At 38.3% G+C, this 15,528-nt stretch overlaps 1 protein-coding gene across 2 annotated transcripts; it reads left to right on the plus strand.

Moving 5' to 3' along the window:
• The first annotated feature begins 218 nt into the window (after positions 1-218).
• On the plus strand, positions 219-15,477 carry cblc (Cbl proto-oncogene C, E3 ubiquitin protein ligase). 2 transcript variants are annotated; one of them, XM_069142346.1, is made up of 14 exons: positions 220-402; positions 1,049-1,429; positions 6,651-6,797; positions 6,890-7,046; positions 7,454-7,575; positions 7,736-7,873; positions 7,960-8,047; positions 8,203-8,334; positions 10,222-10,401; positions 11,105-11,257; positions 11,624-11,670; positions 12,144-12,218; positions 12,388-12,443; positions 14,721-15,477. In XM_069142346.1, exons 2-14 carry the CDS (start codon positions 1,053-1,055, stop codon positions 14,852-14,854), a joined length of 1,806 nt encoding a protein of 601 aa, XP_068998447.1. In that variant the 5' UTR covers positions 220-402; positions 1,049-1,052; the 3' UTR covers positions 14,855-15,477. The 2 variants fall into 2 exon arrangements, with proteins under 2 accessions (XP_068998448.1, XP_068998447.1); XM_069142347.1 differs by having other exon boundaries at positions 219-1,429; positions 10,225-10,401.
• The last annotated feature ends 51 nt before the right edge of the window (positions 15,478-15,528 follow it).

Consider the following 15,528-nt stretch of genomic DNA (forward strand, 5'->3'; position numbering starts at 1 on the left):
CCTGTCAATTATAAAGAAGTCCACCTGCCTTGAAACAGAGTGCAATTCAGGACATGCACTTTGTACACTTTCAGTCTTAGTGAATGGTAACTTCTGAGTCCACACCTCTCTGTCTTCCTCCCTCCCATCTCTCGCTCACTCTCTCTCCCTCGCCCTCTGCTTGTCTGCCTGAGCAATAGAGCAAAGAAAACAAACCTGTTTGTATAGCTGCAACCAGGAAACCAATCAAAGGGTGAACCAAGGCAAGAGAGAGAGGGTGACATGAAGAGACAAAGAAGAAGCAGCACTGTTTCATGCCATGACAGAGACCACGTTTCTGCTGTGCTGAGAGCAGATTTATCAGCTCGGTTGACCCTGAGTATGTAGGACTGTTGTGCTGCTGAGATGTACACATTAATAATGGTAAGCGGAGTACAGTGTTAAACTGGGGGTAAGACTGGCTAAAACTGTAGGGGTGGAGAGAGAGGAGAGGATTGGAGGAGGTAAAAGTTTGAACTGTTTTGAGGGTTGAGTTTCCTTTCTTTTCTTTTTAGTATCTCTCTTGGCCTCTAGTGGTGTTTTGTTTCTGTTGCGTAAATCTTTGAATATAGGCTTTGTGTATTTTCTGAAGATCTGACAAAGGAGTGACAAGCTAGAAATGGATTACAGTGGCTGTTTTGGCTAAACGTATTCAGCATTTTTTAAGATGTAATTGGGATTGCACATGTTGTCGATCACTGGATAAAGGAATGCTTTGGATTGTTAACATATGGATTAACATTGGATGCTGTTTGAGGAGGATAAGATGCATTATTTACAGGTTAAGCAGAGGACTCACAAAAATAATTTTAAGGACAACAAGTATCACTGTAAACACATAAGGACTTGAACCTCTGTCAATAGCTGCTCTGAGTTTATGCTAATAAACATCCACCCTCATTCAAATACTGAGCTTTCCCACCTCTTGATGCAGCAGGACCAGTGTTATTTATTGACACACCCCCACAAATAATCACAGACTGACATTCAAGTTCGTTTTTGGTTCACTTCACTTTCAAACGCACAACAGTGAAATGATGGCAGCAGCAGGTTTAGGAGTATCCAGCAACCCGAGATTGAACTCCCAGCCTCCTACCAGTGGAGATCGGCGGCTGGTGGACAAGACCCTCAAAAGACTTGACAGGCTCCAAGAGCTGTGCACCAACCCTCGGCTAGGCCTGAGGAACAGCCCGCCGTACCTGCCAGACCTGGTATCTGAAACCTTAGCACTGGTCATGCAGGTTTGGGATCCCTACCAAGGATCCTGGGCAGCATGCAGCCAGTTGCCCCGAGGAGACGAGGCCAAGTACCTGAGAGTCCACATCAGAAACCTACTGGATAAGACTGACAGGGCTGTGCTGCTGTTTAAAGAGGGACGGGAGAAGATATTTGAGGAGACATCAAGCTACAGGTAAGATGTCCCCTGGCTGACATACATACACAAACACTAGTGAGCACGTGTTGAAGGGCCAGAAACACTAAATACCTCATTATTCAAAATAACCTTTAGTTTCTATACTTCTTTCATTCTAAAATGCAATATGTCTTACTTCATAAAAGATAAAATCCTGCATAAAATTCTTCATTCATTCCTCATTCTGTCCTTTCAAAAAAAAAAATTAAAAAAAATGAAGCAGTTACATAGGCTTACTATTGTGAATTATTTAATCAATTACTTGACCAAGATAAAATTTATAATAATCCATAATCTTTTCTGTTTTCTGTTCAACCAAAAATACCAAGAAGGACTGGTTCCAGTATCTTCAATGTGACATTTTTGTTGTTGTTGTTGTTGTTTGTTTTGCATTACAAATGTAATATTTTGGATTTTGGACTGTTGGTCAGACAAAACAAGACATTGCATTTGGCTGTCTGAAATTGTGATTGGCATTTGTTGAATTATTTTTGACAAGACTAGATGTGACTAAAGTATCAAATAAAAAACATTGTTGCAGCCTTTGATTTAATTTTCAAAGGGTCAGTTCACACAAATTGAAAAGAAGGCTTCTTTTTTTTTTTTCACTTTGCTTTGGTACACGGCGATGTACCTTGAGATTTTGGGTTCGGATATTTCTGCTGCCAGCCTACAATACATGCTTCGACAAGAATTTTTAAGTTCTGTCCTTACAGTATTCAAACATTATTCTGTATTTAAAGGTGCAGGAATTTCTTTTCCACAAAGTGTTACTGTAACTCCACAGATCACACTGCCTTTACAGGAATCTTTCTTTCTGGTTCTGATGAGAGATGCTGGCATTGAGGTCTGTGGAGGAATGGGGGATTTTTTTTGGTTGCTTTTGAATTAGATTTTCCATTTCTGTTGGCACCACAAATTAAATTTCATTCAGACCAATTCAACCAAACCAAATATCTGAGATCTCACAGCCCGAGCAAATAAAACATCTGTACGAGTAAGTTAAAAAATATTAAACTGACTGAACCAACCATCTATGGGTAGGCTAATATTACAGGTGCCATTTTCCTTCCCTGTCACCCGCATCGTGTTCTCAAACCATTAATTTCAGATTAATTTGTCGCTGTAACCTGACCTTCTGTAAAACAAATAAACTGACTGTGGGGTCAGAAAGAGGCCGCAGAGTTCCATCCCTCAAATCTCCTTCATTACCCTGGATCCCAGCTTTTCCTTTCTGCTTTAACTTTGAAACAAAAATCCAATAATAGTCGGTTATAATTGCCTCACCAAAACACAGTCATAACTTAATACTTGACAGTTATGACATTTCGATCCCTCTAAAGTAAATGAACTAAAATAACCATTTTAAACCATCAATAGAAGCTGTGGGAAAATAAGGTCCCTGGTTCCCAGAAGATAAATATACTAGTGAGCACTAAAATAACCGTGTTGTGTAAGTTTGCTTGCTGTTTAGCTAAAGAGGATATTTTGGAGCAGCTAAACAGATTAACTTTTTTATTTGGAGTTTGGGCCACATTCCCTCGCCCCTGTTGAGAATACTAATGATGAGGGTGGAAAAAGGGCCAAACCCGCACCTTTGTGATGCTAATATGGAGAAACTAGAAAAAGCAATAACCTCCTTTGAATTTGAGCAGCTTGGGAGAGAGACTGTCACAGTTGTATCCACAAGCTATGCAGAGGTACCCATGCTTTAATTTTATTGTATCTGTTTGTGGCGTAATACAGGACTGGATGAGCACACAGCTGCTCTTGCATTAATATAGCATGACACTATATGGCATACAGGAGGGATGAGATCCAGAGTGAAAGCTGTCACAACAAACAATGTCAGACTGGAAATTATTTATCTGAGCATCCATTCTCCATCCATTGCTACGGCATATTAAAAGCATTATTCCTACTTGCGTGCATGAGATTAGTCAAAACTATTCCTATCAAGGGCTCAGCCAGTTCATTGCATTCAAATTCTTTGTCATTTATTGTAAAACTAAAACTTTCCATATGTCAGTGCAATTGTATATTTTCTTAAATGAGACATTTTTGTCAGAAGATAATACTAATTCAGTATGACGCAGCCCGACTCCGAGGAAAAAGATTGGATTGAACAATGCATGTTTAGATTCTCTGGTTTACTTATAAAACTAAAAGACAATATACATTTCTAACAATAACAGTTAAATACATTAATTAGACAAAGCCTGGCTGGAAAAAAGTCTGCATATCGGAACTAAAATCATAAATTAACTGTTGATCTTTTCCTGTGAATACAGTATACATTGCTCGGTTGGTTGAGGTGCTGGCGCTGCACTCTGATTCCACTCTGCAACATCCATTGTTTGAAAATTGTTACAGACACCAGCTTTTATCAAAGATTATCTTTCAGCAGAACCTGAAAATCAGGTCATGATTTAAGATTTATTACGTAATCTTCTGAATGCACAACAGATGGCCTTACCACAGCGAGGCCTGCATGGGCAGTCATGTAGAAAATTCACAGTATTATGTATATTGTGACTTACGTGTCAGGGCAAGCAGTGCAAATATTATTTTGTGTGTTTTTAGTATGTCTTGCTATATTGTCCTTTTTTTCTGGCTTGTTAGGTCACAGACTCGGGCCAGTAAACAAATTCTCAGTCTATTTCTAAAATTGTTGACTTGTCAGTTGAAATAAGAAATTTCTGTCTGGTTATCATGTGATGCTAAAAACAGAACTGAGATCCGACCAACGGTGGAGATAACAAAAACAGACAGTTGAAGGTTTAGTGGCTACTGGCGGCTTTGAGGTCCTCTGACAGGAATTTCAGAAACAGGCATGCAAATTTGCATTGAAAATGTTATTTAAGTAGAAGTAATTGAGCATTCGAAGCAAACTATTTATGTATCAAACGTACTCAAAACAGCCAAGTGGCCCTAATGTTATACATTATTAGATCGTCATTGCTGATGCATTTATATAACATTTTACTGTTATAGGTGTTCATGCTTTTTTTTTGTTCATGATATTTCATCAAATGTTTTGTAAAATCTTTACGTAACTAACTGTAGCTCTTCAATAGACAAAACTGAGTAGATTTATAGCATAGTTTCCCTATCAACTGTGGTGAAAAGTAAAAGTACCCCAACATTTTACTTTAGTGCAACACTTTCCTAAATATATTTAGTTACATTTAAGAAAGTGCTGTGTCCTCCTGTTTAGGGTGTGACTATCAATTTTGACCCTAATCTCAATAGAAATATAGTTCTTCCACTGTTTTAACAAACATTTAAAATAATTGTCTGTGGATGTTAAGATTGAATTTATTTGAATATGAGAAACATTTTTATCATGTTTAGTAAGTACAAATTAATCTTCACATTCAAGATTCAAGTGCTACACAATTATTTACAATAACTTTTACAATCTTACACAACTGAATAAAATGTTGCTTTGCGCTGGTACACATTGCAAGCATTTAAATGTGTAATTTGATTAATCTGGCAGAGCGAAGAGATGTTTTTTGAAGCAAACAATGTGCTTCACATCAAGTTTCTTCAGGTGCACAGATCAAGCTGGTGAGCAACATGCGGTTTCCAACAGCGACACAGTTACAAATGCCATTGAATGACAAACGCCCAAGGATTACTATAAAGCTATGCATTGTCAGGCATCACTTTTCTGGACAATACCTCAGCCATATTTTCAAAACCACCATTTAAATGGTGTATTTAGGTTTCACCACAATATTTCTACCTTTTGAATTATATTTTTAAATACATGGGCCCAGCCAGAACGAGAGATGTGGCTTTCACATTTCCTCCCACCACCTCCTCTACTACTACTTCTCTCCTCAGCACCATAGAGATTTAGTTTTGTTCACTGAGGTGGAAAGTCTATGACCTCTTTCCATGCTATTTCTAATGAGTCTTGGACACCTGGGCAGATCTGAAGAAGATTTCCAGGGTTGCATCAAAAATGTCTTGCAAAAGAGGAGATATGATGTGTTAAAGATGAGAAATTGTTGCCAAATGTAATATATGCAGTCAACTAACATAGTTATATACCAAAACATAATCAGTATCGGTAGATATGCTATATATAAATTTACATTTCAAACTGTCACAAATTAAAAATTGTATTATAACACTGGCATACTTTAGTTCTTGTATTTGGAAGTTAGTCCTTGTTATATTAGTTTATAGTACATTGAAGCAGACTGCAGTATTTGTTTGTTACTTCATGTGATATATGTTTGATTCACTCAAAACTGTAAGGGTCCTCCTTAAATGTGTATTTTATTTATTGTTACTTCATTTGGTTGTTTGACCTTCATAGCTAAGTGGGAAACACTGTGTCCAGTCATTCAAATTTGATGCATATTTGTAGACTTGCACCGCAGCAAATGTTTAGGTTTCTTAAAAAAAAAGCCACCAATGGCCACTCATATCTGCACATTTTGCAATGACAACTATAAACCCCCTTAAATCTCCCATGAAGGACTTCAATTTTAAAAGAAATTGTGAAATGATTTGTTACAAAAAGAAATGAAATGCATAAAGGACCATACAAGAACCTTGAAAGACTAGAGACACGGTAAAAGAGTACCTTGAAGTGAAACACTGGCCGCTGGAACATTTTGTGGTATATACAGAAAAGAAAGCAGTAGACAGCATCCTGTGTGCAAGCTGGACTACCTGTTGTGTGGGTGGGTGAGAGTGTGTGTGTGTGTGTGTGTATGTGTGTGTGTGTGTGTGTGTGTGTGTGTGTGTGTGTGTGTATATATGGAAAGTATTAGCAATGCTTCAACTGAAACAGAGCAGTAGGGTATCGAATGTACAGCTGAGCATGATTTCACACTCCTACAATGCAGGTTGGAGTAACTGGTGATGCTTAATTTAATCATATAAAACATGACAAAAATAAATTTTTAACTGTCACACAATTAGAATGCTAGAGTACCAATAATAAACACGAGATGGAATAATAAATACAAACAAGTTATGCTATTTCTGCACATACAGTTGTCCAGGTTCTTATACATTTGGGTTATTAGTTTAAGCCCACATGGTTTCTTGGCTCAGAAGAGATTTTACTTGTATAAGAGCACAAACTGTGACACACACACTTTGGGGCTGGAATACATTGACGTTTCCGAGCAAAGTAATTCTATTTCTATTTCTGTAGCCACAACTGGAAATCTACTTTGTCTTTCATTCTCAGGAGGAATTTGACTAAACTGTCCTTGCTGTTCAGTCACATGCTGTGGGAGCTGAAGGCCATGTTTCCAGGGGGATGTTTTCAGGGTGACACCTACCGGGTGACTAAGACAGAGGCTGAGGATTTTTGGAGGCATTCATTTGGCAACAAGTTTGTACAAACTTTTTATGATGACAGAATATTTTGTGTTTATATTTTGTGTGTATATCCACATCCACCATATGTTCATGATGTTCTGACAGGTGTATAGTGCAGTGGAATACCTTTAAAGAGCAGCTGCGAAGTGCACATTGTTTTGAAGACAGGATGGAGTCCATGGCTCTGAAATCAACCATTGATCTCACCTGTAACGATCACGTCTCTGTGTTTGAGTTTGACATCTTCACCAGGCTGTTTCAGGTAAGTTTAAAGTTTTCAATACAGAAAATATTACTTAAAAATAGTTTGTCATTTTAAGAAATATGGTCATTTGCTTTCTTGCTAAGAGTTAGACGAAAAGATTGATGCCAGCAGACTGTTATCTTAGCTTAGCACAGAGACTGGAAAAGGGGGGGGGGGGAAAGCTAGCCTAGTTCAAAATCTGCATACCTGCACCTGTAAAGCTCACATAATATCTTGTATGTTTAACACAAACAAAGTCAAACTTTAAAAAACACACACTTCATAGGTGATTTAATGCCAAATGATTTATTGGCTGGGACCAGAAACTTTTGGGAGACTCCAGTGCTTACTTGCCAATGTCACAGTGATAAATTAAATACAACGTATAAGTTCATATCTTCTCTTGTCCTCCGCTTCCCTTTTAGCCCTGGAAGTCACTTATAAGGAACTGGAACCAGCTGGCAGTGACTCATCCCGGCTACATGGCCTTCCTCACCTACGACCAGGTCATAGCTCGCCTGAAACATTACCTGCACAGACCTGGGAGGTGAAGATAAGCACAGCAACATTTTCTGAATGAAGCAAAGTTCTATGTTCATGTGACTTATCTGCTCTCTTCACTGCCTGAATGTTTCTGAATTTATTTAAATTTAGATTTTCTGTCTTGTAAACAAGTGGGATTTACAAGGCTCTTTCTCTCCTCTCAGCTATATCTTTCGTCTCAGCTGCACAAGAATGGGCCAGTGGGCTATTGGCCATGTGACGATTGAAGGTGGCATTGTCCAGACCATCCCCCAGAATACACCTCTCTACCAGGCACTCATTGAGGGCTTCAAGGAAGGCTGGTTAGGAGAACAATATACAGGTCTCTGATTTATTTTCCTTTTGTTTATGTGTTTTCTCTGAGTGCTGTGTGTTTCTCCGCCTGAAGCTACCTTTACCCAGATGGCCGTGATGTGAACCCCGACCTGACAAGCTTGTGCGAACCGGCCCAGAGGGGCAAAGTCAAAGTTACAGAAGTAAGTGGATGCCTTTCTTTATCAATTTTGCAATAAACTGCCAGAAGCATCTTGAAGCTTTACTTTGACAAAACATAGATCATATCCTGAGATGTTCTCTGTTGTGTCTCATCTCTCTGACTAACTACCATCACCGCTGCTGCAACATCAAACAGGAAGAGTATGAAATTTACTGTGAGATTGGTAGCACCTTCCAGTTGTGTAAGATCTGCACAGAGAGGGATAAAGACACTCGGATCCAACCCTGTGGGCATCTCCTGTGCCAACCCTGCCTCACAGGCTGGCAGGTATGAACCCCCATCCACTCACTCAAAGTTGCCTGATGTCTATCTGTCTTAATTTAAAATCACAGATCACTCTTCCGTAACATTATGTTAAACTGATTGTTACTGTAACAGTTGTCATGTGTTCAGTGGAGTGAATCAGTCTTGGTTGACTAAACTAGATTTATTTTCGTAGGCCATGGTTTGGTTGTGGGCTTGCAGCCCCTTTATTACTGTAATAGGGCTGGCAATTCGAATGTGGCTTGAGGTTGATGTTAACAATAGGCTTTGTGTCTGCTATGCAAACATGTTATTGAAATTCAGAATTGACAAAAAGAAGTTCAAAACTCTTCCGAAAACAACCAAGCTTTTTGTAGAATTCTATAAGGCAACTTTCATGTCCCGTGACTCTGTACCCAGATTTTCCTATCAAATATAATATGTGGAACTATAACACTGCCTTTGTAAGAACATGATTTTATATCCCACTTCAGTTTTGACACTGAAGACACTGTGTGAGTTATTCTTGCTGAAAATTTAAAGCAATCTTCAGTACATTCATGCCAGTGAATTGGGTTGCAAATCTGTCAACTCTCCAGCCTCTTACAGGTCACTAAAGGTGCTGTGGAGCCTCTCCTGCACTCTCTTAAACCATTTTTTTGAATGTAGTATATATGAGATTATGCAGTTTGACATCTTACTTGAAAAATAAGCACAAAACTTTTATAGTAAGAGAGAAAGAAAAGAGCTGTGAAATGATTCTTTTATTTTACATGCTGTCAGGATGTAATTGTCAAAGGGAGAACACAATGAGACTTCTAGCCTGTTCACAGCAATATACATGTAAGATAAATATCTCAAATATCATGGAGGTCTTTCACTGAAATTAATTACATTTGACCCTTTTAAATAGCACAGAAATCCAAAACGTTAGTCTTCAAATCCAAATGCACTTCATTTTTGCTTCTGCAGTGGGGCTTTCCCAACTTCCTACTTCCTCTTATAGGCACTGAGTCACATTGAAGACATCTAATCATAATTAAAGCTGTTAAATTATAGCTTCATGCTCTCTAATCGTTTCTTTCAGTCAGTCAGCTAGTCAGCAGCCTCCCATCTATTCACGAGGTGTTTTAAGTCTTTGCAAAGGTGCAGAGCTGCGTGTCCTGACATTTGGCTCAGGACTTCCTGTGTGAGCTCAGCATCACATCCTCCTCAAACTGCATCGGTCACAATCACTGACATAAAAAGTGTGTGTGTGAGTGTAAGATGTATGAGAAGGAGGGAGGGACAGAGAGAAAAATAGATTTGTGGATACTAGACCACAACAAGTTGTAAGTTGGTCTTGATTACAGTCAAGCAAACTTCCTCTGCAACAATAAGTTGACAATACAATAGAACACGATGGCATTCACAAGTGGAAGGAAAATAAAGAAATTTAAATACCAAAAATGTTCTGCACACAATGGCAGCTGAGAACCAAACAGCAACATGAACCAGCATAAATAAGCGATTTTTACATGCGAGTGTGGGGCAAGTAAAATATTTTAAAATAGGACAAATAATCATTTAAACTACAGGTTTATCAGTCAGACCAAAAATGCATCACGAGGTTTAAAAAAAAAAACCTGGAGGAACACAACGCTTATACACTACAGTAATAAATGCTTAAAAAAGATTGTTACAATTCACTTTCATCTTCACCTGGGGTGTAAAACCACCATCTAAAGTGTCTGTTGAGTGTGACATTTTCCATCTTACTCATCTTTTGAAAAACCGGTGGCTTTTTTTTTTTTTTTTTCCCTTTTGAAGACGAGTTCAACATATTCCACTACACACCTCAAGACAATGGATCTTAACGTTCATGGTCTTTTCATTACTCTGTCCTTGACGGGTCCGTCAATAATCATCTAGCAGAAGTCAGCTGGCTACACCTGTCCGTACTGTCGCTGCGACATCAGAGGAACAGAGTCCATCCTCATTGAGCCCTACCTGTCAGCCGGCAGGCAGTGGGGGGAGGAGGAGGACGATGACGACGGCGAGGAGGACCATGAGGACATTGAACTGATGGTAAAGGAAATGGCTGCCATGAAGGTGTGTGAATACATTTCTATTTTACATTTTGTTTGAATGTAGCCAATGGAAATGTCAGTATGTCTTCCAACACTTCGTTCCAAAATGAAATAACTTAACAGCCAGGATATTTATTGCCATGAAAGTTGGTGAAGGTGTTTGTGGCCCCCAGAGAATTATTCCTAATGACTTTGGTATTCACCCGACTTTTTATTTAGAGTCTCTAGCAGGTCAAATATGTTGACTTATTTTGTAAATTAGCTTAACATCTACTCTAAGGATCGCCATGAAATTTGTCACAGATACTCAGGATTGCCAAATGATCCGATATACTTTTCTTTTTTTTTTTTAATTATTATTATTTTTCCTTTCCTTTGCCTTTGGTTTATGAAATAAAACCCTGCAAAACTACTGACATCCCCATCTGACTTGGTTGTACTTTGTGTTTAGTAACAACTAAGGTGGCATTAGCATTTGGCTCAAAGCACTGCTGGGCATTAGTACAAACTCACAAAGCCCCACACATGGCTATAGACTCTTAATCTTGTTTTTATATGGTTTTTTTTCTGACAGCAACCCATTCACTCAATAAACTTGTATTTCTGCATTTTAACAACCACTCTATTAAATTCGGGGCTTGCAATATGCATCAACATTATTCCTCCTGTCAAGTTAAACTTACTGTATGGCTCCCACTGACCCCTGTCATTTTTTTTTTTAACAGTTCTCAAGTTTGGAGTACCAGGTACCCAGCTCTCACATCGGTGCTCCACCTCTGCCGCCTAAAACCTGTCCATCCCCACGCTGTCTGTCTCCCTCCAGACAGTCTCAGACATCTGAAACCAAGTCGCTGGCCAAACACTCCCACTCTCGTTCAGTAAGTTCTCACAGGCAGTAATTTGCATACCGTTGCCGTATTAAGGATCTCGCCGCTTCATGATGTGATATGTTGGTCTAGTCCTCACAGACACGAAACTCACAGGAATGTTAATTCGTGCATAGTACTCACCAGCTGTTGTGTGAATAAATCTAGTATCTGCTGCCTGCACAATCACTGCTGCTTCAACTATGTACAGTATGTGTCTACAATATAGCTCTCCTAAATGTTATTGTCGTGTGATAGATACAATGAGAGATACTAGACCTTAGACTCAGACAAGGAACCAGAGTCAGGTTCCTTGTCTGAGTCGACCACTAAAGATTGAATTAATTTCACTTGCTTTCTGTTTTCTGTATTCTGCAGTCTCACGGTGGCAATGAAACATACAGAGATACACAACAGACAAACAGGTGAGACGCTGCTTAGTGCAGAGCTGTAAAGGGAACAAAGGCCTTTTGATGTCTGTGTATACTAGAAGGAGATTAAATTTGGGCATGCTGCTGAAGCTTTACAGAATGACTTATTGCTCCTCAGATAACAGACATTTGACATTTTAGCTTTATTTATAGTCACGTAGGGAAATCACTTCCACTTTTCTTTAAGGGAACCAAGGACTCAGGCAACTTACTGAAACCTCCAATACCACACATGTTAATGATGAACTGCTTTTGCACGAATTGTGCAGGTTTTTTGTATTTATTATAATTGTCAAATAGAATTCTATCTGTTTTGTGATTAATTTTTAATGTGAAGGAGGTTATTAGTTTCTGCTCCTACTGTTGTTAGTCAAACATAAAAACACAGAACAAGATCTATACAGTAACAGTAGATAAAGAAATATATAACAAAGGGGATTTAAACACACTTCTCTCTTTCCATTTAGGTACCAGGAGGAGGGTTCACACAGCAATGAAGAAGAGCGCTTTGATGGCCTGAGACCACAAACACTCTCTCAGAGGTGATTGACAGCTGCCCTCATTGAGTTCCACTGCTATAAACTAGTACTTTTCACTGAAGTCTTTGTATGTTATATGTCTGTGGTGCAGTTAATAATCATCAGATGATGATATTATTGCAGAGTAATTCAGTTAGCAGCTAATTCACCTGAATTTCCATTTCTGTTTTAGTGCTGAATACCTCAGAGAAGCAGCATTTCCTTCCTCCTCTCAGACGGGTGTCAACAGTAAGTTATGGCATGTTGTAACCTTTAGATGAAACTAACTGAAATTAGACACAAAAATCACATTTTTCTGCAACATGCAGTGGATTTTATCTGAAGAAATATCATTGCAACCACTGTCATGGCTTCTTTTTGAAACCAATGAAAGATTCTCCGTTGATGCAGACAATTACCAGTTTTTTTTAAGAACAAGTAATAATACCTGGGAAATTAGTAATTAAAGGAGCTCAGTTAAAAAGCTGTTGAAAACACATTATAATAATTTCGAACTATTTTTTTCTTTTCACTGTTGTTTCTCGTCAGGTTCTATGATGCAAATGACAATATTAGTTCAACAAAGAAAGGCTCTCCTGACAGTTAACTCTAGAGAAAGATAGGCTTCTTAATATCTTGGATTTGACTCATGTGCTAGCACCACCTGCTGCAGGGACAGCGGAGCACTTTCTCCAAAAGACTCCTCCAGCTCCGCTGTCACAAGGACAGATACAGGAGATCATTCCTGCCGACCGCAATAAGACTGTACAATAACTCACCTCTGGCAAAATCCATCACACAACAATAACACTGTTGTTTGTATATAATATATATAGATATATACTGTACTGTATATACTGTATATACTGTGCATTTTATATTTTATATTTAATATTTTTTACTGCTATTTTACTGCTATTTTATTGCTTTCTATTATTCTAGCATTATCTTATTGCTTCCTGTATGCTGCTGTAGCGGAAAAAAAATTCCCCTTAGGGATTAATAAACCTAACCTAACCTAACCTAACCTAACCTAACCTAACCTAATAGGCTTTATTTAGTTTATTTTCTTCCCTCTCAAAAGTCTGTCCAGACTGTCTTGCACTTCACATATTAATATGCAACAGACATTTGTCAGGCATTGTTAACATGTCATAGAAGAAAAACACAGGTGGAATATGAAGGATAGTTTGGGTTGAGTTATTACTGTAACACAGTGCAGCAATTAATAATGGAATTAGGATTGCCTTTCTTTGACAGGTCAAACATTTTTGCTGTGAAAAACATCTGTTGCTCTTTTGTTTATATTCACAATAGATCTTTTTAGCAGCTGCTGTTTTGACTTATCTTAGTTGTAAAAGCACCAGTGTATTACTAATAATATAACTTAGGGTAGGTCCAGCTTTTGTGTATGCTGGTTCACTTTAATGACTTACTGGGACACTTAAAGGAGCAGTGTGTAGGATTTAGTGGCATCTAGTGGTGAGATTACACTTTGCCACCAACTGAACAGCCTTACCTCCCCCTCCCCTACCAAGCTTCGAAGAGACTTACAAAAAATACGAAGATCCCGTGTTTGTTTAGTCTCTTCTGGGGTACTCTAAAAACATGGTGGCGTCTGTGGAACGGGACCCGCCCGCTATGTAGATATGAAGGCCTCATTCTGAAGCCCAGTTCAGACTGAAAATGTGCGACAAGACGAAACCGCTTTAGAAGCAGAACATCGAAGGGAAAAGTTGCAGCAGAGTGAATTGTCCTATTTCATCTTGACTCACGCCTTCTGATGGCGTTGCCTTGTCAAATGGCATTTGGCAGTTCAGTTAATGCGCAATAGTTTGTGTTTTTTCTGATTGTTAGAGAACACACATCAACTCCTCTAAATGACAGAACTGCTCCTGTGTTGTGTTAGAAAAAGACAGAAGATACACAAAACAGGGGAGAGCTCCTGTCTCCAGTTCACAGCATTAATTTGCATGAGCCCCCTGAACCTTCTCGTGTTTTACGTTTTGGCTGTTTCATCACAACTAAAAAATTTATATGTTGCAAGAAACTGACCATCAGTATGATCACTCGTGTGATGAATGGGAGGAGTTGCAAGTTTCAAATGGTCTCGTCTTGTCTTGTTGCAAATCTGTGGTCTGAACTGGGCTTAAGTTAAGAAAAACACAACGATTTTTTGTTTTAGGTGATTGTACAATATTGAACATAAACATAAAATTATGACTAATTATACCATTTGTGCCAATAGATCCACCTAACACTCTGCTCCTTTAATGGAACTGAGACATATATAATTCCACTTGTGTTTTCCCGACTGTGATTTGTCAACATTCCTGCCATGTAAAAAGGTCTGCAACTATTACTTTCATACTGTAAATCATTCTTTCAGAGTAGGACTAATTGTTTATCAAAAAGTATTTTCACAGCAGAGCCAGAGGTTTGAGAAATTAATATAAATGCACTATCTACTTTTAGACTAGTCATGTAAACAGTACATAATAGTATGTCCTTTCTTTGTGGTTGTAGGTGGGGCAGTTTGGCTCAGGCCATCCAGCCCAATCAAAGAGAGAAGAAGACGTAAGGAGAAAGAGGAGAGGAAAGCAGGGCTCAGAAAAGACAAAAGTGGCCTGGGAGATATGACGAGAACGATGTCATCCTGAGTGAAAAACAAATAGAAACCTTTTAATTACTTGACAAAAACTGTGGACTAAAATATCTTTATTTAAGAAATCAGGCCTCAGTGAAGGTAAAAAATGTATTTGATGTCATGCTTGCAGCTGTAAACAGCAACGTGCCTGCTGCACTGCTGAAAATGAGAGGAAGAGGGCGGGACTGACAGAAAAATTGCACACTGTGGCCTCCTACTGTTCAATAATCACAGTGCCATTATCACCACGGTGGGTTCAGTACTAATTCCTAAATATAGTCTCACACACTGCCTTTTTTAAAAAAAAAAAAAAAAAAAAAAAAAAAAAAAAAAATATATATATATATATATATATATATATATATATATAATTCAAGTGTCTACTGAGCCTCCATGAAATAAAATTCAGAAATTGTTGAAAACTTTAATATTTGAAGATGTAATTGTACGGACAAATGAAAGAGGCAAATCACACACCGAGATTAAATGTATAAAAAGATAGAGAACTGTTACCTCGTCAATTAACTCATAGAATAAGTTTGTTCTTATGAATGTGAACATAAAGAAGGTCTCTGTGTTACTTAATCAAACAGTCTTAAATATATCAAACAAATAAACCTGTAACTGACAAATTCATGAGTTTCAAGTTTCATGTGGTGTTTATTTCTCCCATGATGAACATGAAAA

The sequence above is a fragment of the Embiotoca jacksoni genome, unplaced genomic scaffold (genome assembly GCF_022577435.1).
Source record: "Embiotoca jacksoni isolate LCO1_2020_lvr unplaced genomic scaffold, fEmbJac1.0.p SCAF_11, whole genome shotgun sequence".
NCBI classification, from domain to species: Eukaryota; Metazoa; Chordata; class Actinopteri; family Embiotocidae; genus Embiotoca; species Embiotoca jacksoni.

What these genes read in the sequence shown, in the direction of transcription:
- cblc (XM_069142346.1), top strand. Translation starts at nt 1,053, where the DNA reads ATGATGGCAGCAGCAGGTTTAGGAGTATCCAGCAACCCGAGATTGAAC. An exon ending in AGGCATTCATTTGGCAACAA is followed by an intron (nt 6,798 to 6,889) that starts GTTTGTACAAAC and finishes ATGTTCTGACAG; the next exon opens with GTGTATAGTGCAGTGGAATA. An exon ending in GATACACAACAGACAAACAG is followed by an intron (nt 11,671 to 12,143) that starts GTGAGACGCTGC and finishes CTTTCCATTTAG; the next exon opens with GTACCAGGAGGAGGGTTCAC.